Below are 21315 nucleotides of genomic sequence, written 5' to 3' on the forward strand. Positions count from 1 at the left end.
TGCTTTTTTTATCACTTCGTGAAGCTTACACTAATCAACGACTATCACTCAGACGTATGCGAGGATAAATGACCGTTGTGTTGTATTCTCCCTAAAATGCCAGTACCCTTGGATCTCGGTGTATTTGGTATGCCTCTATGGGACTAATAACTAAATTACAAACACCCACTACAAAGAGGTACGGGTATCCAAGTGAAACTTCTGAAAAAAATTTGTGTGAGGATGTGAACTGTGGACTAGGTAAAAATACAGAGGTCAATTTGTCCGCTATGTTTTGCGCATCAATCAGCCTGTGCAAAACAAATTTGAATTATCTCTCTTTAACAAATTTGAATTCTTTGAACAAAAAAAAAAAAAAAAAAAAAGAATTCTCAAAAAATACAAAACAAACTCATTATCTAATATTGATATTGTGAATTTAAAATCACCAAATTCCTGGCTACCATTATCAGAAAGGAGTTTGGACATGATAGTTGGAAGGCGAACATAACCTATCATGCCCTCAACAATCTCCTTGATGAACCGAGAGAACAATTTTCTTAAGATATGAACATCTTTATGGAGCTTTAAAGCATTGCTGCAATGCTCAGTACGTGCAGAACCACTTGATACCAGACTTCCCACAGCAGTATCAAGCTTGATAAATTTTTCACTGAGGGTGGAAAGTGTAAGTAAAAGAGCACTGTCAACATCACCAACCCTTTCCAACAGGAATGATGCAGCATCTGTTATCCCATATTTCTGGCACAGGCGTAAACAGTGTTCCTTCCACGCGATAGCTATCAAAAGTCCCTAGGAATTTGAGAACTCAATTGCGCTCATACTGACATAACAGCTGAAAAGGTAAAACGTGAAACATTTAGAACCTGAGGTGATGTAACACACTGGGGAATGTCTTGGACAAGCTTTATGGTACAGAAACCAGGGTAGCCACGAAACACGCTCACTCAACTCTTACAAGTCTCGTATTTAAAATTTGGCCAAAATGAATATACTGACACGATAAGAACAATATTATCTCCCTCACCCCATTAAGGAAGGAATAATTGTTTAACTGAGCACTTGATTTGAAAATATTCATAAAAGAAATGAATCACAAAGAGAATATGATGCAACTGAAACACAGAATCATTCAATAAAATCAAATTAAAGAGGAAATAAAAAGACTAGATGTAATTGTACAAAGACCTCACCTCCAAATAAAGTTCAATCATATCATTGGTCACATTAACAGGATTGTTACGCAAAAGCTTCGGGAAATTAGAGATCCTTTCCAAGTAAGCCTCAACTGCTTTTGATTGATCCTTTACCCTCACAAGATCATCTTTTCTTAAACTTGAAAAGTCGAGGGCCAGATAAGTGAACCTCAATCACCGAGGAATAGGCTTTTTGGATGGGAACGAAGTTCAAAGAGGATATGAGAACCTTCTTCACTAGTAAAATTGTTGATAACCAAGACTAACGTGCCTTCTCTGCATAGAATAAGAAAATAATTGAGATTGAATAACTGAGAAGGAAGACCTCCCCTGAAGAAAATAACCTACATATTACTTAACATATGAAAGAGGAAAAACAAAAGAGAAATAACTAAGAGATAACCTGATTAAGTAAAAAAACTCTGAAATTTGATAAATTACTTCTGATTGAAAAGTAGCGGATTCATTGTCGGTCAGCCACAATAATATTTTGTTAATAAAGGAGAAGGCATGAACGGGATCATCTATATCTTTCATGTAGCAGTCCAGAGCAGCAAGACACTGATATCTGCTGGTATGAATTAGGCCACAAACCTAAAATACTCCAACAGAACTTGTAGTGAGTAATCTCAAACTGAACGAATTCTAACTACATGACTCTGAGACAACATTGTAAGATATTGGTAAATTTACCTGGTAAAATCACGCTTTCTCATAAAATGAATCCCAATCGGTCTCAGGCACTACCTCAAGAAGGCCAAGAACCTATTTCTCTCTTCTTTTTGAAGTTATGCTATCTCTAGCAACCCATGATGGAAAGTTATTCTTTGACGTCAAATACTCCAAAATTTTAGACAATACACGATTCGAGACATTAGCTCTTCCACATGCAACATAGTACGCACTAAACTCAAACAGATGACCAATGTCCTTCTTTGAAGGCCAGTCTACTATTGATGCAGTGTCATCATTGCCAGGAGATCCATCTATTGGGGAGATACCCTTAATAATAACATGAATGAGAGTATCTACTTTGAACCATTGAATTCTGACTTTGAGCCATGGAATTGTTCCCATCCGGCAGCTCCATATTTGCATCAGCTGAATCATGAGAATAAATGTCAGGTTTTGAGATTTCACCTTCAATGAAAGCACATCTCAGAACGTCTAAAGTAGCTTCAGTTTCTAGCTCCAAGAGAAAATACAAGTTAAGATATTCTCCTGCTGCTCTTGTATTAGGAGCATCGGAACCCTCCAATAAAAATTGCAGAAGTTCTGTTCTGACTGAGAGATGGCAAGCGTGAGGGAGGAATTGTTCCCTGTCCTGCAAATAGAGATATTTAATGCAAACTCTCTTAATCAGATTACGTAAGTTAACATCCAGCAAGAAATGAAGCTATGCAAGTAATTCAATATGTGTTCCGGTATAAAAGAATGTTAGTCTTCCTTCACCACTTCATATCTATACTGTACGATTTATATCTCTTTTTCTATGAATAGCATAGTTCAAGACCCACACAACCAATTCTAGATGGGATTATCGCACAGAGGGATATACTGTGATATTCCAATTGAACAACTCCAATAAGTGAAGTCCATACCTAGTGGAAAAACAAGGCCTGAAAAGCAGTACTTCAAATAAACTAGCATCCTGTTAGTGTAAACAAGAACAAACTAAAATAAGGCCACTTAAAAGCCTCCTTGGAAAACTGACAATATGCAGCCAAAAACTAACATGACATGATGTGATACAACTCATTATATTCTCTCCTCGGTTTAGCCCGTATCTTTTTTATCAAGTAATCCTCCAAACCAGTAGCTGCCTCCACTATTCTGGTGTTTGGCCTAATTTCCACCTTCATTACCTCTTTCAGAATTTCCTTCAATCTCTCTAGCTCAATCTCTTCGCATATCCCAGGAACTATTGTAAGCCAAGTATCTGTATGAGGAACCTCCCCATGCTTTAGCACCTCCTCCAAAACTGCAAAGGCTTCCTCAACCCTACCCACATTACAGAACCCTTTAACTAAAGCATGAACAACCGAAAAATGCGGAGAAAACCCCTTTGATATCATTGTCTCCATATAACTCTTTGCCTCATCAAGCATCCCATGATCACATAACCCGCTAACCAAAGTCCGATAGGACACCAAATTAGGCAAGCACCCATTTGATGCCATATCCTCAAGAACCTTACAAGCATCAACTGGACGCCCTTCTCTACAAAATCCTAAAATAACAGTATTATAATGCACAATATCAGGATTGCACCCTTTAACCTTCATCCTACAAAGCAGCTTATAAGCCTCACGAAGCTTCTTCTTCCTACACAAACTATTCAACAAGCTAGTGTAACTCAACGAATCCGGAACGAACCCTTTGTTCAACATGTCCTCCAAAAAATCAACCGCCGTATTCACCTGACCCTTCCTACACAACCCCTGCATCAGAATCCGATACGACTGCACATCCGGAACAAGGTCTCTCTCAAATATTTTGTTGAACAGCTGGTAGGCAATGCTAAGATCCCCATTCAAACAAAAAGCACGCATCAAGATATTGTAAGACTGAGTATTGGGCATCACCCCATGACGGTGAGCGTCCTTGAAGACGTCGAACGCTGGGCGGAGAAAGTTCCGGTGAGAAACGAGGATTTGAAGAATGCGATTTAGGTGTTTGACGGAAGGCCTGCAGTCAAATTCCACCATGGTGTAAAAGGTGCGGAGGGCTTTCTGTGGCAAATTGGCTTCGCCGTAAATCTTGATCAAGTGGGAAAAGAGAGCCGGGGAGACAGAGTAGTTCTGGGTCTTGAGGCGGATGAGGAGGTCGTCGACGAGAGAGAAGTACTTGGAGCGGCCGAGCTTGAGGATGAGAGTGAAGAAGGAAGAGTAGGAGTGGCGAAAATGGGGTTGGCGGGCGGCCAAGTCGAAGATCTCTTTGGCAAGGAGAGGGTCTGATTGTGAAGCGATGAGATTTTGGATCCTGGAAGGGGAGCCGATTGAGCCGATTTCGTGGTTCTGGTTATGGGGTTGTGATGAGAGGAAGAAGACGAAGGAGGAGGAGGATGGGGGTTTTGGCGGGAGGGCCAGAGAGCGAGTGACCGTTACTGCGGCTTTTGATGACCGCCGAAAGAGCAGATGCATTTCTGTGGTTGTTTTGTGTTCTGTCGTTCCCAATGCTAGCTACACCTACACATACTCAATATGAGACTGGAAAATAGAGACTTAGGCAAACGACGTCGTTGTGGTAGTAAAATCCCACGCCTATTTGTAACTTGTTGCATTTGTTTCACATTTCTAACTCTAGTCTAACTACAAACGATAGTCTAACTACAAAGAGAATGAGTTTTCATGCACAGACACTGTTGGAGCATGAAATTTCAGATTCTCCGATAAGTAATCTTGTATTCCATGTTGAGAAGCCGAACACCATCTTTCATTAATTTGCCATCAATGAGAGAGGAGGGGGTACCTGCATGAAAACACTCCGACGCTCAAGTCAGAGTTCGCTAAGGAATATTGCAGTAGAGTCATAATAATCTCATACCTCTCTCCCCTTATGCTAGGGGATTAGATGACCTTTTATAGGCACTGAACCCTTGGACTCCAAGTCCCATATCCATTATTTATCTCCATGCTCCAAAGCAGTGGATCTAATGTTATTTGATTGCCTCCACTCCCTTAAAATTGGGGTTCATGGGGAGTGGCTTGTTACTTGGGCCTTCATTTTTGCTCCCACAGATACACACTTCCAAGGTCTCATGGGCGTTTGAACCTAAAATTATTGATCTACAAGTCAATGTCCTTTTCTATTGGGCTACACATTGTTAGCATACTATTTATGATTATAATTCCATGAATTCACAAGTTTTCTGCTTAGTCCAGTAATGAACTGATGCTCATAAATTCGTGACTAAAAATATATTTAACTCAAAAATTAATGTTCAATAATACAATCAAATAAAAATTGAGTCTTATCGAAGATTAATTTTACTCCAACCAAGTATTTAATTCGTCCAACTATCGAAGATTACATGAGTAGTAGTAGGATATCTGTGAGTGAGCTTTTGAATGGACAATGTCAAGTTGCCCTAGCTAGCTTCAAATTTCAACCGACGGAAGAGGAGCTCGAAGGTCCATTTAGACGTAATTTGTGATCTAGACTAGTTAGCGGCATGGTTCTTAGCCACAAATGTACAAATCCTTGCACCCTCAAAGACTTTCCCGGGTCTACACAAGTATCCCTTGCTAGGGGCACAATGGATGTCCTGTGAGCAAATGCACAACCCTTCTAGTGCACACCCCTCTTTCACTAGAATCACCCCACCCTTAAGACCAAGGACTTGGTCTGTCCATTCACTGGAGAAAAGCCCCATTGGATCATAAACATCTTTAACCCTCAAGAACTCTTTGGCGCCCTTGTACTTTTTCATCACTCCATTAAAGGCTATGTTCCTGTTCTTTCCCCAATGTGGCAATGCTCCATACTTGAACACCGCCATCTGCTCTATTTCTTCAAGTATGCCTTGGTAAAGCCTAGGAGCCATGGGGTCTTTGCTTCGATAGTACGTGATATCGAAGTCGATTGCATTTTCTTGCTTGCCAAGGTAAGCGCTCGAGGCTGTAACGTAGCGCAGAAGGATGCCATTGTAGATATCTACTCCACACAGAGCTTTGGGTTCAATCTCCACCAGCTTTTTCACATCTTGAATGAAGTTTTTAGCCACAGACAAGCTGATGCTGAATGTTGTTTGATGGAAAAACTCGCCCTTGATCCTGGGGTCCCATGCGCATGCTGTTATCCTTGCATCCTCAAGACTGTCTAGGCAGGTCCCGGATGCTTGAAGGCGGTTCTGATATCCAATAACAGGATAGCCAAGAAAGATCACACCTATAAATTCAGTAATTAATTAGATACTGAACAATGCAATATGTAGTACAATTTTGATTGATGTTTTTGAAGTTTTTTCTTTTTTGCCTTTAGAAATGAAGTTGAGAATGATTTGGCAAGACAAGCAAGGCAATAATACCAGAAAGAATTAATGCATACCATTGTTTGTTAAACCATAAGCATCGTTTATGAGAGCAGATGTGACCAACTTTGCACCAGAGCATTTCCCATCAGCATCCCTAGTGGATTCTTGATTCTCCTCTATCACAATGACAATAATTTTTTTTTTAAATGTAACTTTTAATTAGCTATGATGGCCATGCATATGCAAAACGTGCACTATATAAATAAAGGGTGCCAACAATTTGGCATGTTGGGTTGTTAGACTTTGAATGAGTACATGAAACCATTTACGAGCATACAATTTTGATTCACAATCTGACAACATAAGACGTCAATTGTTAAATAGATCATCTCTCCAATGTACTAGTTTACAATTGATTCATCCTTCATACAAGATCGGTCCTCATTCTTGCTAATGCAATTTGCTTGAACTGAACTAATTAAGAAGTTAATTAATATAATTAAGCTAGCCAAACCTGTGGTTCTGATAATTGCAAGTTCAAGTGAAGATGTGGCTCGGAAAGGAATGAAGTCAAAGAAGCCATTGCCAGGGGTATTTAAAGAGACACGATCATCCATCCGATAGACTGCCTTGTGCTGGCTAGGGTACCATAACACATCTGCAAACTCATGTTGCTTCCCAAACCCAACTACTTGATCTCCCAAGTCAGAATCGTTCTTGCGTAAATATGTAATGGATCGCTTAAACATAGGTTGCAAATTTAGAGTAACCTACCAAAGAGAAAGTTGGACAAAATTTAGCTTTTGTCTTTGATTGCAAACTAAATCAAATTATAAAAATATGATTGTAACTTCTTAAAACTTAAGTGAAAATCTAATTATTTAACTACATAGCCACAAAATGAACATGAATGTGTGATTTGATTTACAGTCTAACAATATAACCTAGAGTCTAATGATTTGTGTTAGATGCCGTAGTATATATGGTACTCGACTATAAATGTTATTAATTTAAATAAATAAAAAAGAGTACCTGTGAAATTACTCCTAGAACTCCAAGTGAAACTTTGGCTGCATTAAGATCTTTATCACCATCATTGAGCCTCCGAACCTTGACATAACCATCTTCAGGCCCTCCTGGACTTGCAATTCTAAGCCCCACCACATAATCGTGCACCGAGCTCCCCTTACCCCATAATGTGCTGCCGTGTGCCCCAGTCCCCAACATGCCTCCAATGGTCAAGCCCCACCAATATGGTGCATAAGGCAAGGCCAGCCCTACCTTGGCAGCCTCACTGATGAGCTGCCTAAGAGTCACCCCACTCTCCAATGTCATGGTCTTTGCTTCAGCATCAATCTCCACCACACGATTGAGGTACTTGGTGCTTATGATCAGCCCATCTTGGCCCCCTGGGCAAACCAGCTTTGGAATGCTATGAGAGAAACGAGTTGCCACCTTCATTTTGGTCTTGCTCTTTGTTGCATTGGCCACAACTGATATTAGTTCTTCCTCTGTAGAAGGGTACGCTACACTGCCTGCCCTACACACCGTTCGATCAGGGAAGATGCCGTAGGAGTTTGTGATGGTGCAGTTTGTGTTGCTGGATGATGAACACTTGATGTGCTCCTCTGGAGGAGTTGAAATGCAGAAATAGAATGACAATGAGAACAGACAAGTGAATCGGAGAAGGAGCCCCAACATACCTGATTTTGTGTATAACAAAAACATGGTTGATGGGTCTTTTTCTTGATAGTGTGACATTGTAACATATAGTTGTTTGGGCTATATAAAACTTGTGTATATATATATATATATATATGTGTTTTCCCAATATATATATATATACTTTCCAAGAAATGTAAAAAATTTAAGCTTTGGAATGCTTTCAATTCTGCATTATTAGTGACCAGCTAGTAGTTATGTTTTCTACCAAAAAAACAAGACTAGAAAAGTTAGGTTGCAAAAATTGGTAATGGGATTTGCTATTTTATTGGGTTTAGATCATTCTATCTTTTTTCCCATTATTGATATTGTTGGCTGCTCGTGATCACAAGTTGACAGGTGTGGGGAATGTGGGTCAGTTTATTTTGTTTAACTTGAAATCAAGGAGTGTTTGTTGCTTGCAAGCACTGGTAGCTTCAAAATGAATGAATTTTTTTGAAGTAAATAGATAGATAAAGAGTGGAGGAAGGGAAGCCATATATAGGTGTTGGTTTTGTATTGTGCCACCCATCTGTTGAAATCCTAAACAAAACTCAACCTAATCTCTATCAAAAGTAACTCACATTTTCAAGCTAGTGGATTATGCCTTAGCACAAAGACTAGTTGTTTCTGTAGTGTGGCACCAGTTAATGGATTGTTCTTTGTGGAAATGGCGGTGACTGAAGTGCTTCACTTAGTTTGTATTCCCTTTTCAATAAATCATATATATACATATACCTATCTCATTTTTGGATGCACCTTAAATGATAATATAAAGTAAACTATGGGGGAGAAGGATTCGAATTCGGGTGCAGAATGGGAAGCACGTCCGCTGTTATCAACTTGACTAAACCCATGTCTGCTTTCAATGCACCTTAGTCACTAAAAAAGCTCAGAGTTTGGGGGTTCCTAAATGCACCCAACAATTTGCAATCACCATCCCAGCCATGTCTGATTTTTCTTGTTTGATATTTTTAATCCATAGATAGAAAGCCCAATTGCTTGCAGAATCCATACGCAAACCTTTATTTATCTTAACATGAATTGTACTCCAACACCACACATATTGAGAAACAAACTTATTTTGACAAGTTAAGGCTCGTTTAGAGAAACATTTTCATTTTGGGTTTTTCTGTTTCTTTCTCTAAATTTAGGGTATTATCATATGTATATATTTGTACATAACACCTATTCTATCTCTGACCTGATATTAGCAAAACTCCTTTGTGTGTGTATATAGGTTACCCACCACCAAGATCTAAAATATCGATGATATCGGAAATATCGGTAGTCCAAAAACACGGAAATGTCGATGGAAATATCGGGATATTATCGATATCGATAAAAATTGAATAAAAACCATGGAAATTGTAAGAAAAACTTGGAAATTTTTATTGAAACTTTGCAGGATGTTTATTTAGTCAATTATCTATTAGTTTATCACAAAAAAATTGGAAGGATATGCATTGTATGATGGATTTAACTGATTTAAGTTGATTATATAGCGAGTTGGCAAACATTGTAAGTGTATAAAATATGTAGTAATTAATGAAAGAAGATTAAACACACCATAATCATTTATATATAATGAATTATTACAATATTTTACACTTTATACATTGCATGGTAAGATACATGAGTGACTTAGTACCACATAGAGTTCCTATGTGGTTCAAAATTTTCACCATCTTCATCATCTCTATGTGTAGAATAACTATATTGTGAAGAGTAGTCATTCTCATCTCATGTGAAAATTTGTTTCTTGCAAAAAGAATTCAAAACAAAACCATGTATATATATAAATATTTTAGCATATTTTCACAAAAACATAAGTGATATGGTGGTTAAGATGTTGAAGGAGTAAAATGAGAGGGGTTTGAATCCCCTTGGTGTCTTTTTAGAAATTTATCATAGATAATAAATATTAGCTTGCAGACATTTTAAAGACGTTATAAATATTACACGCCGAAAGTATAATCACAAACACGTACACAGTTGAGTTGGATAAGGCGCTGGGCTGTTCTCATAGAGGCAGAGGTTTGAATCCCTCCATGTGCAACATGGAGAATTTTCAGCATTTTTCATGTATTTTTGGGTGGTCTTTAAATCTAGCATTTTTTATTCTTGCGATTAGTTTCTAACTTGTTCTCTAAGTTTTCCAGATTTTAGTAAGATTTTTAAGTTTTCCAGATTTTAGTAGGGTTTATAAGTTTCCTATTTTATTTAGGTTAGAATTTCTGTTTTAACAAGGGATTTTTTATCCTATTGTCTCTAGGTTTTAGTTTGCTATAAATACCCCTTTCATGTAATTCTTTATGGAGTTGAGTTGTTGAGATATAAAGAAAAGCTTATTTTCCAGAGATTGAAGACTACTTGGTGTGAAGCCGTCCTGCAGTGATTCCAGACCTATCCTTTTGTTATATTTTCTGTTTTCCATTGTTTTTGCTTCCACTAAATTACCCAAATACTTAATTCACCCATATCCTACATCAAATTGATGAGGACATCTTTGTCAAACCCATTAGGGTTTACAAAAGAAAGAGATGGAAGAGGAAGTCATTTAATTTGGTCTTTAAATATGGCATTTTTTATATTCTTGCGATTAGTTTCTAACTTGTTCTCTAAGTTTTCCAAATTTTAGTAAGATTTTTAAGTTTTCCATATTTTAGTAGGGTTTATAAGTTTCCTATTTTATTTAGGTTAGAATTTCTGTTTTAGCAAGGGATTTTTTTATCCTATTTTCTCTAGGTTTTAGTTTGCTATAAATACCCCTCATGCAATTCTTTATGGAGTTGAGTTGTTGATATATAAAGAAAATCTTGTTTTTCAGAGATTGGAGACTACTTGGTGTGAAGCCAAATCTCTGGAGTGATTCCGGACCTATCCCTTTTGTTCTATTTATGTTTTCCATTGTTTTTGCTTCCGCTAAATTACCCAAATACTCAATTCACCCATATCCTACATCAAATCTTCTCAATTTTCTTTTCTTACTATATATGAATACAATTAAGACCCAGAGAAAAAGTTAAAATAAAGAAATGCAGGCTAGAAGGAAATGAAATGCTTCTTCTTCTTCTCTAGCATTTATCTAATTGTAATTTGAATGTATGTCTTGAAATTCTTCCCTCCACAATCAAGTGTACCCAATATATCAACCAAGAACTAAGAAAAAGAAAAAAGAAATCTATTTTGTTATTTTTTTAACTGTTATATTGTATATAAAGAGTTGGGATAAATTTGTTTGAAGTGGGAAATAAAAAATCAAGGCATCATGCAGTTTCAATTTCCAACGAGTGTTATGTAAAGTCGTCAACTTGAGAGCACATTTGCAGAGACATAATCATACAGTAGGAAAAAGCAAGAGGTCACTTTTAGAGGCAAGGCTTGTTTGCTGTACTGAGATGCACATGGGCATTGTCACTGGGAGTTTTGGTGAAGTCTTAAAGAAAAGACTTTGGATAAGTCATTGCACCTTAGTGGGCTTGGAGTTTAGAAAAACATCGCTGTTTTGTTATTCTCAGTGGGATATGTTTTGTTATTCTCAGCTAATCACAACATTGACAGTGCTATTCTGTTTCACACTTTTTTGCTGGAGTTGAGGAAGAGCTGAACATCATAAACACTTATTTTTGGTCAATTAGCACTGTTTCACACTTTTTTGCTGGAGTTGAGGAAGAGCTGAACATCATAAACACTTATTTTTGGTCAATTACCAACCAAAAAAAAAAAAAAAGACAACGGCAGCAGCTTCCAGGAAACACGACACTTTTCTAATTTGTTAACCGCTTGGAAAAGCATATGCATAGTGATTCAAAACAAGAAGCAAAACCTCATGGGATCTGAGATGACATGATTTTTGTTCAGCTTCAAAAATGACCGTTGCACAGTAGAACAAGAATGAGTTTATATATACTAAATTTGAACAACTTATTGTTCCCACAAAATGCATTGTCCTAGGAAGTTTAAGAGTTTGGATATGTGGATTTGTGGAAATTGAGTAAAAAGTAGAACACAGAAAGCAGGTTACAGAGTTCTGATATAATTTCAGTGCAAAGAGAGTGAGAAAATAATTACCAAAGTTACAGAGTTTGTTAATAATGACACACTTACACCTTCAACTACAAGCCAATCATTAGAAAGGAAGAAAGAAATAAATAAAAACTTCAATCAGATTCATCCTACTATCTATCCAAATACTCACTGCACTGCTCTCTAAATTACATCCCAACTGCCTCTAGATCATTATTTAATGGTCAAAACTACATCCTAATCACAATTCAAATCAAACTAACATTGTGACAAAGTTACAGCTCACACTCCCCCATTAATTTCAGCCATTAATCACCTCAACCACCTTCTAAGGTCACTAGTTGAAGAAGGGGAAACCTCACCACCATGACTCTCAGTGCAACAAGAAGAATAGTTAGACTGTTGCTCCACACCAAAATGTGATGCAGCCACACTCTTGAAGCTTGGGCTCCTTAAGCTATGTCCATAACCGCCATACCCCATTGCCACACCGTAAGGATCAGGAGCTGGGAATGAAAGCCTTTTCTTTGCTGATCCAGCTCCTCGTTCCCGGTCTGGTGTCGATGGTCTTTGTCGCGGTGCACTCTGAGAGCGTATCCGAGCTTTGGCAGACTCAGTTGCTGCCATGTAATTAGGCAATGTAGCAACACTATTGCCACTAGTGCTTGTACCACCACCCCTGCTATGTTGGTGCATAGCACCACTGTAGAAATAGTTTGACCTAAGGCTTGGAGTTTGAGATGCATTAGAGCTTCTATCTTCTCTAACACAACAAGGGCTGGCAGACCGGACTTGGATAGGCCGGGTTTTTGATGGGGAGGGTGTGACAGGGGACTGGTGATGAAAGGGTTGGCTTTGGTGGGCTCTATCTCTATGGAGTGGTGAACTAGGTCTTTGTTTTGGTGAACTGGGTCTTTGTTGTTGGTGTTGGTGGTATTGGCTTGAACTTGATCTTCGGAAGTTAGGTGCTAAACTTGAATAAGGCTGAGAGGTGTCGATTTCGACTGTCTTGATGGGGTCTCTATGGTCAGTTGAGGCTCTTCCTCTGCTGTCCCTTGGCTTTGGGGCCATCCATCTATCTAGCCATTTGGGTCTCTCTTCAAGCTCATCCTCATTTCCGATTGATGGGCTCCTACCGTTCCTCCATATCTTTGATTATACAGAGAAATTGAGACCAATTAGCTCATGAATGCAATAAAACCATTGAGAAAAAAAAAAAGAGCACAAGGACTGAAGTGGATGATAAACCTGTTGAGAAAAGGCGTGGGACAAGGCTTTCTCACGCTTCATTGCAGCATCTTTTCTGTGTTGCAACATAGCTTTTACCTCCTCAATTGTGTGAGGGCGTTCATCCCAATCATCTGCTATGCTACTTCCCTCTCTAGACTGCTACAAACAACACCCAAATGCTTTTAATTTTGAAACTGTATATTTGGTTCTGGTAGTGGAAGCACCAAAGGGCAGGACAAGTATTTCCACTGATGTTCAATTTATAAGACTAATCATCACAACGAAGTTTTATTCTAACATTATGCACTAATTAAATTGCTTTCTTACTTCAAAAGCATGAAAAGTACTTGATTGTTGATGATTGAAAAAATGGTTGGTATTTGAGAATGAATCTAAGTAACTCACCATGGACCTTCTGTCGGAAATGTCCTGAAGATACCTTGATTCCCAAACGCTATTGGTGTCACTAAATGCAGACTTTCTGCTGCCTTCATGAGAGAGCCTGGTGCGATGATCAAGCACCCGAGCCTGCACACGAACCAGAGCTTGCATGCACTTGAGAGTCATCTTTGCTTGCTTTCTCACATTGTGACCTCTCACCAAAGCTTGCAACTTTACAAGCCCTTTAAGCGCACGAAGTGCCCTCCTTGCCTAGAACACAAACACAAACACAAAACCATCAAAACCCAGTTCCCTTTTCTTTCATTTTAACATTCCCAGCAACCAAACGGAGCTTTAGATCTACATATGTACATGTTAATTGCTGTGCACCTACCAAGTATCCTCTAAAAGCAGTCTGGATAACAATGGCATAATAGTGCTCTCTAGCATGATTAGAAGGCCTAGTTAGCCGAGCCACTTCGGCTGCTGCTTGGGCAGTTGCCATTGCAGCCTCAGCTGTGGCCACAGCCACAGCCAGCACATGCTTTTGCTCTGCAGCTGCTGAACTGTTGGCTGCTGATACATGGTCTGTGGCCTTTGGCGCTTGAGCTTGTTGTGTAGCTGTTTCTTGTTGATTTAAATTTGTGGGTTTCCTGAACCACCTTCGCTTCTCTCTTTTCTGCACAAAACCCAGAAAACAGAAGTAAATTTTACCATCTCCTTCATCTGCCCAGTAACAAAAACAGGGATAAAAGAACAAAGAAACTGAAAGATTTTGGATTTTTAAGAAAATACCTTTTGATCTTCATCGTCTTTAGTGGGAGATCTGAAAGCCCTTTTGACAGCAGTCAACCATGACGAAGTGCCTCCCTTCTTCCCCATCAGATAATACAGTAAAACTAAAACGCAGCTGCATTTACAGCAAGTATGAGGCTAGGAAAGAGCACAAAGTGCCAGATAATGCGATGTGTGGGTGACCGTGGCTTGTACGAAAGTGCCACCTCTTTTAACTCTAAAAGACAGAAAACGAAAGTGAGAGAGAGAGAGAGAGAGAGAGAGGAATGTGACTTGCTCAGCTAAGCTTAAGATTCAATCAAATATTATATGTCAAGGGTATTAAATTTGAAGGCTTTTTTCTCTGAAAGGTTAAAACTTTGGTCTTTTTGGGGGCACTGAAGGACGGTAATGGGTGGTGTCAGAAAGTACGTCCATAAAACTTTATAAAAATCTAAAATTTTATATAGAGGACGTGACAAAATGTGCCCAGAAAATGACTGTGTGGGTTGTGTTTGTAATTGTATACTGTGACTGTGATATCGAGGATGTTGAAGACCGAGAGAAAAAGAAAGAAAGAGAGAGCACGTTTAGGTGCACAAGAACCAACAGTAATGCTTTTAACTTTTAAGCCAATAATTTTCCTTTTTTTCTCAATTTTTGTGGATAGAAATAGAATAGAAGAGGCTCTCTGGCTTTTTCTCTTTTAAAAAATAAACAACTGGGGCATGAACCTCTCATGCTGTCACGTGGTGGTATCAGTGGCAGCAGCCAGCAGGTAGAGAGGAGGTGTTATAATGTGGTTGATGGACTACGGTGGTCCCTCACACTCCCCACTTAAAAATTGCATTAACATTGAGCATCTTTTTTAGTAAAGCTGGAAACTGCATCTTCTGAGTCTTCAACTCTTGGTACACTTGTGGCTGTAGGTGTACTGGGTTTTGACTGTATTTGGCTATAGAGCTTAATGAAACACATGGTCTTCTTCAGAGTCTTCAACTCTTGGAAGACCGTCAAACTGTCTGATTTTGATTCCCCTGTTCCTGTTTTGTGACCTCATTGTTCCAGCAACCCAAATTTTATAGTAGGCATATGGATCTAGTGTCTGTCCTGTACTCCTTCTTCATATTAGTTTTGTACAGAGAGGATAAAAATTATTGCAGATAAATGGTAGGATTTGTTACACAAGGGTTTTGCTTTTGTGATCATTGGACAATACCTTGAGTATTTATCTATTATTGTGAATTTGTGAAGAATTTATAGTTGGTGTTTTTTTTGGGACGAATTTATGGTTGGTGTTTAGCTTTACAAGTTTTCTGCTCATATCAAACTTGTTACTTGAGCAAGCTGAAAAATTTGGAGAAAAATAAGTGGGACTTTGCATTAATGTAAAAAAGAGAGACCCCATGAGGATTATATGCAGTAAATTTTCCATCAGCTTCTTTCTGTGACAGGGAAAAGCCAGTATGACATGGAATTATTGGGTTGTGTCAGATTGGCATTCTGATTCTCGTTGGTGATTGATTATATATGGACCCTACAGCTGTAACTTGTAAATACCAAATTTAATTTTTCTTTATCCTTTTATGTAATGCATCTAGTCAGAATGATATCATCAGAACCATCACAAAATAGTACAAAGATTTTGGAGAATAAACCATTGGTTTAGAGTTCTTGTTTCCTTTTTTGTTTTTGGTTCAAAGGGATTGAACCTATTGCATTTATAGATCTGGTTCCATCTTGATTCTTTTTTCTGTTTTTGGTTCAACTGCAGCATGAGAAATTTCTTGTTGTTGCTTCTCTGATTGCCCCCTGCCCCTGTTGAAGAAGCTTGACAGTACCTCAGAGAGGACAATAATCTTCTTGAATTCTTTGGTCATCGGTTAAAAAAAATAATAACAGAATGAAACTGTAAGTAAAGATTCACTTAGAAATGGAATGAGTTTTTCTTCTTGAAGACCACCAACAAAAATGTGAGCTTAAACCACAACTCCTCGGCAATGAGGAGACATTTCGGTGCCTTTTTTTCCCACAGGATGGACCACTTGACATGATATTATAAAGGAAGGTCACGAAATTTGCATAATAGGGAAGTCAGCTAGATTGCTTGCAGGTAAAGGCATCTGGCAATAAAATTGAAAGTCTCATTTCTCTTTAAAAAGATTTCTTAAAACACAAGCAAGACCAGAGTTTCCGGTAATAAAACCATGTGGAACAACATACAAATAAACAATCTTGACATCCGTTGTAGAAAGAAGCTATTACAGTTTTGCAAATCAACTCTCCCAAAACCATTTATTTCTCTCTGTAACATTGAAAATTTGAAATAGTCGGTTCAATTTAAGAAAGAAAATAAGGGGCTTTTGGTATCCTACTTGGATAGGAAACACAAAAGTTTGTATTTTTCTTAAAACCAAAGTGTTCTAAAATTCATTTTTTAAGATTCAAACATTTGTTTGGTTGAATTCTTAAAAACAAATTTTTTTCAAGAAACTCAAACGACAATTGGGTGCCAGAGCTTACCTAGGGTTTCCATCTCGACCTGAAATTCGCAAAACTCTCGAAGGCATTGGGATCAAGTTTCTTGACGATGACGGTGTAATACTATATATATCCATGTGTAACCTTGAAATTTGTAAAACCATTTATTTCTCTTTGTTAGATTGAAAATTTGAAATAGTGGATTCAAATTCAGAGAAAAAATAAACATCCAAGCTCAAAGAATATTCTCTTGAACTCTAGTTGGTACAATGTAAGGAAATCTTCCAAGCACTTTCAATATCAGACTATCAGTTGTATTGTATCCAATTACCAAACCTTTTCATGAAGAAACCCAATTTGGCTAGTCATGAGCTGAAGGCAGTCTAGGCCCAAAAAGAAAAAGAAAAGAATTAAAAGCTAGTGCTTAAAAAGCCCTGAAGATCCACCCTATTACTTGGGCCTAGCAATTTTAGCCCATGAGAGGCTTGCCTTGGTCTCCAACTCCAAACCAGAAAAACAAAAACAAAAACAAAAACAAAAACAAAAAAAGTGGCACGACCAAATAGTCTCCTCTGTGTTTGGAGGTTGGTTGGACTACCCTTTGAATTTAGAATGATTAGGTCAAACAGTAGGTCAATTGAGTGATTAACAACAACATATAATATGTAGCACTCACATGTCCTCTCTCTCTCTCTCTCTCTCTCTCTCCCTCTGTGGCCAAATTCTCATAGTACAGATATAGATACATGCACTTAATAAAACAAAATTTGAAAGCTAGTTTCCATCCATAGATTAAACAAGCACCAAACATTCTTTGTATTCTAGTTTTTGTTTGTATTCCGAAATCCTTATCCTTTCTGATTAGAAGAAAAAATGTTTCCCTTTATCAGTAGCAACACAAATTCTGTTAAAAACTCCCATCTTTATGTAGAGTCGTTTTTGAGATTTTGAGGGTCCTATGTGGAAACTTAAACATGAAAATACTTTTAAAAAAATTTCATAACCTAATGTCATAAAACAATTTTTTATGACTAAAATTCATCATAAATTAGCATGTAATGACAATCAGAAATCAAATTATAAAAAAAAATACGATCATTATAATTATAACAATCATGTATATACTCTATCGTGCTAATTTATGATGAATTAGCATGCTGGAGAGGAGGGAGGAGAAAGCGTTTTGGGGGATATACGTTGCTGTTGGTTATGTTACTGTTTTTAAAAAAAAAAGTATTTAAATTTTATTGTTATTGCATTAAAAAAAAAACCATATATGGTTTCAATGAGACTCAAAGCCAGGCCCTTGTATCTAGTTACATGAGCTAGAAAGCCAACTCAAATACAAACACTTTTTGTATCAATATGTAGCACGCTAGAGTATATATGCTATCGTTATAATATTAATATAATATAATATAATACAAAGAAAACAAAATTTTGAAAGCCCTCAAAAATCGGGGGCCCTGTGCGGTGGCACCACTTGCACCACCCCAGGCGGCCCATGCATGCATATGAATTATATAGGTCACCTCACCACCCATTAATGTCAAAGTGAATTCAACCATTATGAAGATTATGATCCTAAATCAAAACCATTACTCGTTTATAGTATTTGCTTCATGAAAAATGAGAAAATCTGATATAAAAAAAACAAAAGCATTATATTATAACAAAAAAGTGGGGGAAGAAAGAAAGAATAGAAAGAAAGAAGAAGAATAAAAAATTAAAAAAAGGAATATATCACAGAAGATTGAAAAACTGCAAATGATCGCGAAATAAATACTGGAGTCGCTCTCGCTTTTGATGACCTGATGATAAATTTATGAATTTCTTAAAGATTAATCAGCTCATAAAGTTCAAAAGGAATCTCTTACAAATCACGTGTAGATTGTTGTAGGCCATGGCTGCATGTCCCCTCTTTCCAACTACACCTCATGTTTTCTTGTGGTCTCCAAGTTAGTGTTTGTTTGGTACTGTTTATTTGAAGTGATAATTGATTTTTAAAAAAATTTAGGAAGCTTAACCCGTTTAGTAAACTATGAGAAAATCACTTATTGTTAAAAATTACTGTGAGAGAAAGCTATAAGGGAAAGTAGCTAATGAGGTACTTTTATTTTCTGATTATGCGGGAATCAGTTTCGAAGAGGTGTGTGCGTTTAATGAAATTTACGAACTTCTGAAAATACCCCAATCTATTTCACGCAATCTCTTCTCTTTGGGCGTCTTCTCCTTTGCATCCTTTTACTTCTTCACACCATCTCTTTCACATAGTTCTCCTTCTCTTGAGTTTCTTATATTTTTCCTTTTTTTTTTTTGGTTGAATCAATTGAAGCACACTCCTGAGAAGCCACAAGACTCGGGTAAGAGACATATTATGTTTATTTCTTCTCAATTTCATTATTCCCTCTTTCTCTTTAATTTCTAGGGTTTTAACTATAAGTTTCATTCTTCACTCTCTTTTTAATTTCTAGGGTTTTAACTTCAATAGTTGTTGATGTTGGTTTTTATTTTTACTTTTATTTTTTGTTCTTGTTTTTGTTTCTTTGACAGAATATTTATTTTTAATGGAATATATTGGATTCAACTTGAAACAATAGTTTAGAGCATATGGATACAAATATTGAATTTTCAACATAACACTTTATTTATTTTATAATTAAAATAATTGTTAGGGTGTGATGGAAACATATTTCAACATATTTAATAGAAATGTCATTTCAACATAATGCCCTTTTTAGTCATTATACATAACTCACAACACTTTCACAACGACCACTTAGAAATTGATTATTGTACCAACAACATTTTTAACAAAAAGTTTACCACACGCCAAACTGTTTTCTCTCATAGCAAATCTAACAACAATTATTTTTATAGCACAACAATGCCAAACTGACCCTTCGTGAAGGGAGAATATATACATGTCTCTAAATTTTTAAGTTTATTAAAAAACAATAATGTTATTTGTACCACTTTTATTGACGGCATTGTTGACCATCCTCTAATAGAAGTGGACTCTACCAAGGTAAGATGTATGTGAGACTCACTTGTATTAGATAGGTGATCAACAATGTAATAATTAAATGCGGTCCAAATAGCAACACTCATTAAAAAAATATATGAACAGAATAGAAAATGTTAGATATATTAAATAAATAATCCATCCAAGAAAATTGAAGGCTTTATATAGTTTCCCACCATAAAAATCCCATCAAACTTTGTGATTTGATTCTCATACATATGGCCTTGTTTTTCAAAAAGTGAATTGGCTTTCTAGAGCTGACCTCTCAATTCATGATCAATCTACAAATTATATTTATTGTATGTGCTTCTATTTCGATCTAGACGTAACACCTTGGCTCCATTTGACTGCCCCACTTCACCTACCGTGATTCTTCCTCAGTAAAATTCTTTTTTTTTTCTTCTGGTGTTTGTTTGACATTACATTAGTTGTCCCATTTCATTATGATGATAAGTTCGGAAAATGATCATGGATGAGCTCGACAGCAATGGAGGCTCGCTCCAAAGTCTTGCCCAACAACCATTTTATACCTGGAGAGCATGATGGCATCAACCATAACTAATAGCCAAGCCAGTTGTTATTGTGTGGGGCATGTCGGCGAATCCCCTAACCCCAGTTAATAATCTGGTTAATTTTGAGTTACTGTATCAATAGTTCTTGGTGTAGGAATAGTTGTCTCCACTAGATCTTATACGCATTAATTTTATACTTTTTTGTGTCAAGTTTTGGGTTTTCTTCTATACCTATTACCTATTTGTGATGTATTTGATATCTTCACAATATACGAAGAAGAAAATGTGACAAGTTTTCTATTGGCGATGAGCTTCTAATGCATGTGTTAGAGTACTTGATCAGCAAAAAGAGGCCAATGAAATTGTTATGGTAGGCCGTCTATGGATTGGCCTAGGGATAAAAAGGTACGTATGTAGGCCTTCTTTCTATGGTTGGCCTGTCTTGATGAAAAAGTTGATGGAAAAATATCACCCGAAATCTGATTATTGTCAAGAGATCAAGATAAACACGGAGAAAGAATTTGCTGCATTTTCCCTGTCGTTTTTGTACGAAAGAATCTATCAGTCATTGTTTTGGATGCAGCTAGCGCGAAGTGAAACGAATTCAAAATTTATATGCAAGGAGAAGAATCTCCTAAAGGAGTTTCTGAATTTGACTTTTCAATAAATTATTTTTGCTTGACATATACAATACAAGAAATGGAAAACGTAATGTCAATTGTGACAACAATTCTGATTAATCTTGCATAAACTCATGACTTAACATGCATGCACACAAAACTGCATTTACATATATAGTCGATGATGCTATAACCAAGTACACATATGTATCACATCTATAACTGATTTTTTGCACAAATAATCATTGAAAGAGATCTAAAATTTGAACGGTTCCGATCGTTGAATTACGAATTTCCTTATCCTTGAAAAAGAATAGAAAATAAGGGCATCCTTATAGTTATCATTGATTTTGGAACTAAAAGTCAGCTTGATAGTTTGTCAATTTAATAA

At 37.1% G+C, this 21315-nt stretch overlaps 3 protein-coding genes across 8 annotated transcripts; all 3 read right to left on the reverse strand.

Moving 5' to 3' along the window:
* Positions 1 to 287: 287 nt before the first annotated feature.
* On the reverse strand, positions 288 to 4389 carry LOC110757661 (uncharacterized). Of its 4 annotated transcripts, XM_088248149.1 has the most exons (7): positions 3062 to 4389; positions 2798 to 2847; positions 2402 to 2520; positions 1890 to 2297; positions 1600 to 1790; positions 1194 to 1472; positions 288 to 835 (listed from the first exon to the last, which is right to left on the reverse strand). In XM_088248149.1, exons 1-4 carry the CDS (start codon positions 4337 to 4339, stop codon positions 2200 to 2202), a joined length of 1545 nt encoding a protein of 514 aa, XP_088104275.1. In that variant the 5' UTR covers positions 4340 to 4389; the 3' UTR covers positions 288 to 835; positions 1194 to 1472; positions 1600 to 1790; positions 1890 to 2199. The 4 variants fall into 4 exon arrangements, with proteins under 4 accessions (XP_088104275.1, XP_021815047.2, XP_021815044.2 ...); XM_021959355.2 differs by lacking the exon at positions 2798 to 2847 and having other exon boundaries at positions 3062 to 4388; XM_021959352.2 differs by lacking the exon at positions 2798 to 2847 and having other exon boundaries at positions 1638 to 1790; positions 1890 to 2520.
* A 794-nt stretch (positions 4390 to 5183) lies between these two features.
* On the reverse strand, positions 5184 to 7938 carry LOC110757668 (L-gulonolactone oxidase 2-like). Of its 2 annotated transcripts, XM_021959364.2 has the most exons (4): positions 7204 to 7938; positions 6686 to 6941; positions 6246 to 6347; positions 5184 to 6086 (listed from the first exon to the last, which is right to left on the reverse strand). In XM_021959364.2, the coding sequence occupies exons 1-4, from the start codon at positions 7930 to 7932 to the stop codon at positions 5359 to 5361; spliced, it is 1815 nt and encodes a 604-aa protein (XP_021815056.2). In that variant the 5' UTR covers positions 7933 to 7938; the 3' UTR covers positions 5184 to 5358. The 2 variants fall into 2 exon arrangements, with proteins under 2 accessions (XP_021815056.2, XP_088104127.1); XM_088248001.1 differs by lacking the exon at positions 6246 to 6347.
* Positions 7939 to 11942: 4004 nt separating this feature from the next.
* On the reverse strand, positions 11943 to 14786 carry IQD17 (IQ-domain 17). Of its 2 annotated transcripts, none has more exons than XM_021959379.2 (5): positions 14308 to 14786; positions 13907 to 14191; positions 13537 to 13782; positions 13150 to 13287; positions 11943 to 13050 (listed from the first exon to the last, which is right to left on the reverse strand). In XM_021959379.2, the coding sequence occupies exons 1-5, from the start codon at positions 14392 to 14394 to the stop codon at positions 12214 to 12216; spliced, it is 1593 nt and encodes a 530-aa protein (XP_021815071.1). In that variant the 5' UTR covers positions 14395 to 14786; the 3' UTR covers positions 11943 to 12213. The 2 variants fall into 2 exon arrangements, with proteins under 2 accessions (XP_021815071.1, XP_021815070.1); XM_021959378.2 differs by having other exon boundaries at positions 13150 to 13290; positions 14308 to 14783.
* Positions 14787 to 21315: the final 6529 nt, after the last annotated feature.

Source organism: Prunus avium, chromosome 2 (assembly GCF_965620075.1).
Source record: "Prunus avium chromosome 2, drPruAviu1.hap1.1, whole genome shotgun sequence".
Classification (NCBI taxonomy): Eukaryota; Viridiplantae; Streptophyta; class Magnoliopsida; order Rosales; family Rosaceae; genus Prunus; species Prunus avium.

What these genes read in the sequence shown, in the direction of transcription:
- IQD17 (XM_021959378.2), bottom strand. Translation starts at nt 14,394, where the DNA reads ATGGGGAAGAAGGGAGGCACTTCGTCATGGTTGACTGCTGTCAAAAGG. An exon ending in CTGCTTTTAGAGGATACTTG is followed by an intron (nt 13,783 to 13,906) that starts GTAGGTGCACAG and finishes TTTGTGTTCTAG; the next exon opens with GCAAGGAGGGCACTTCGTGC. An exon ending in TTTCCGACAGAAGGTCCATG is followed by an intron (nt 13,291 to 13,536) that starts GTGAGTTACTTA and finishes TGTTGTTTGTAG; the next exon opens with CAGTCTAGAGAGGGAAGTAG.
- LOC110757661 (XM_021959352.2), bottom strand. Translation starts at nt 4,339, where the DNA reads ATGCATCTGCTCTTTCGGCGGTCATCAAAAGCCGCAGTAACGGTCACT. An exon ending in TGAAGGAAATTCTGAAAGAG is followed by an intron (nt 2,521 to 3,061) that starts GTAATGAAGGTG and finishes CTCTATTTGCAG; the next exon opens with GACAGGGAACAATTCCTCCC.
- LOC110757668 (XM_021959364.2), bottom strand. Translation starts at nt 7,932, where the DNA reads ATGTCACACTATCAAGAAAAAGACCCATCAACCATGTTTTTGTTATAC. An exon ending in TGCAATTATCAGAACCACAG is followed by an intron (nt 6,348 to 6,685) that starts GTTTGGCTAGCT and finishes TCATTGTGATAG; the next exon opens with AGGAGAATCAAGAATCCACT. An exon ending in TTATGGTTTAACAAACAATG is followed by an intron (nt 6,087 to 6,245) that starts GTATGCATTAAT and finishes CTGAATTTATAG; the next exon opens with GTGTGATCTTTCTTGGCTAT.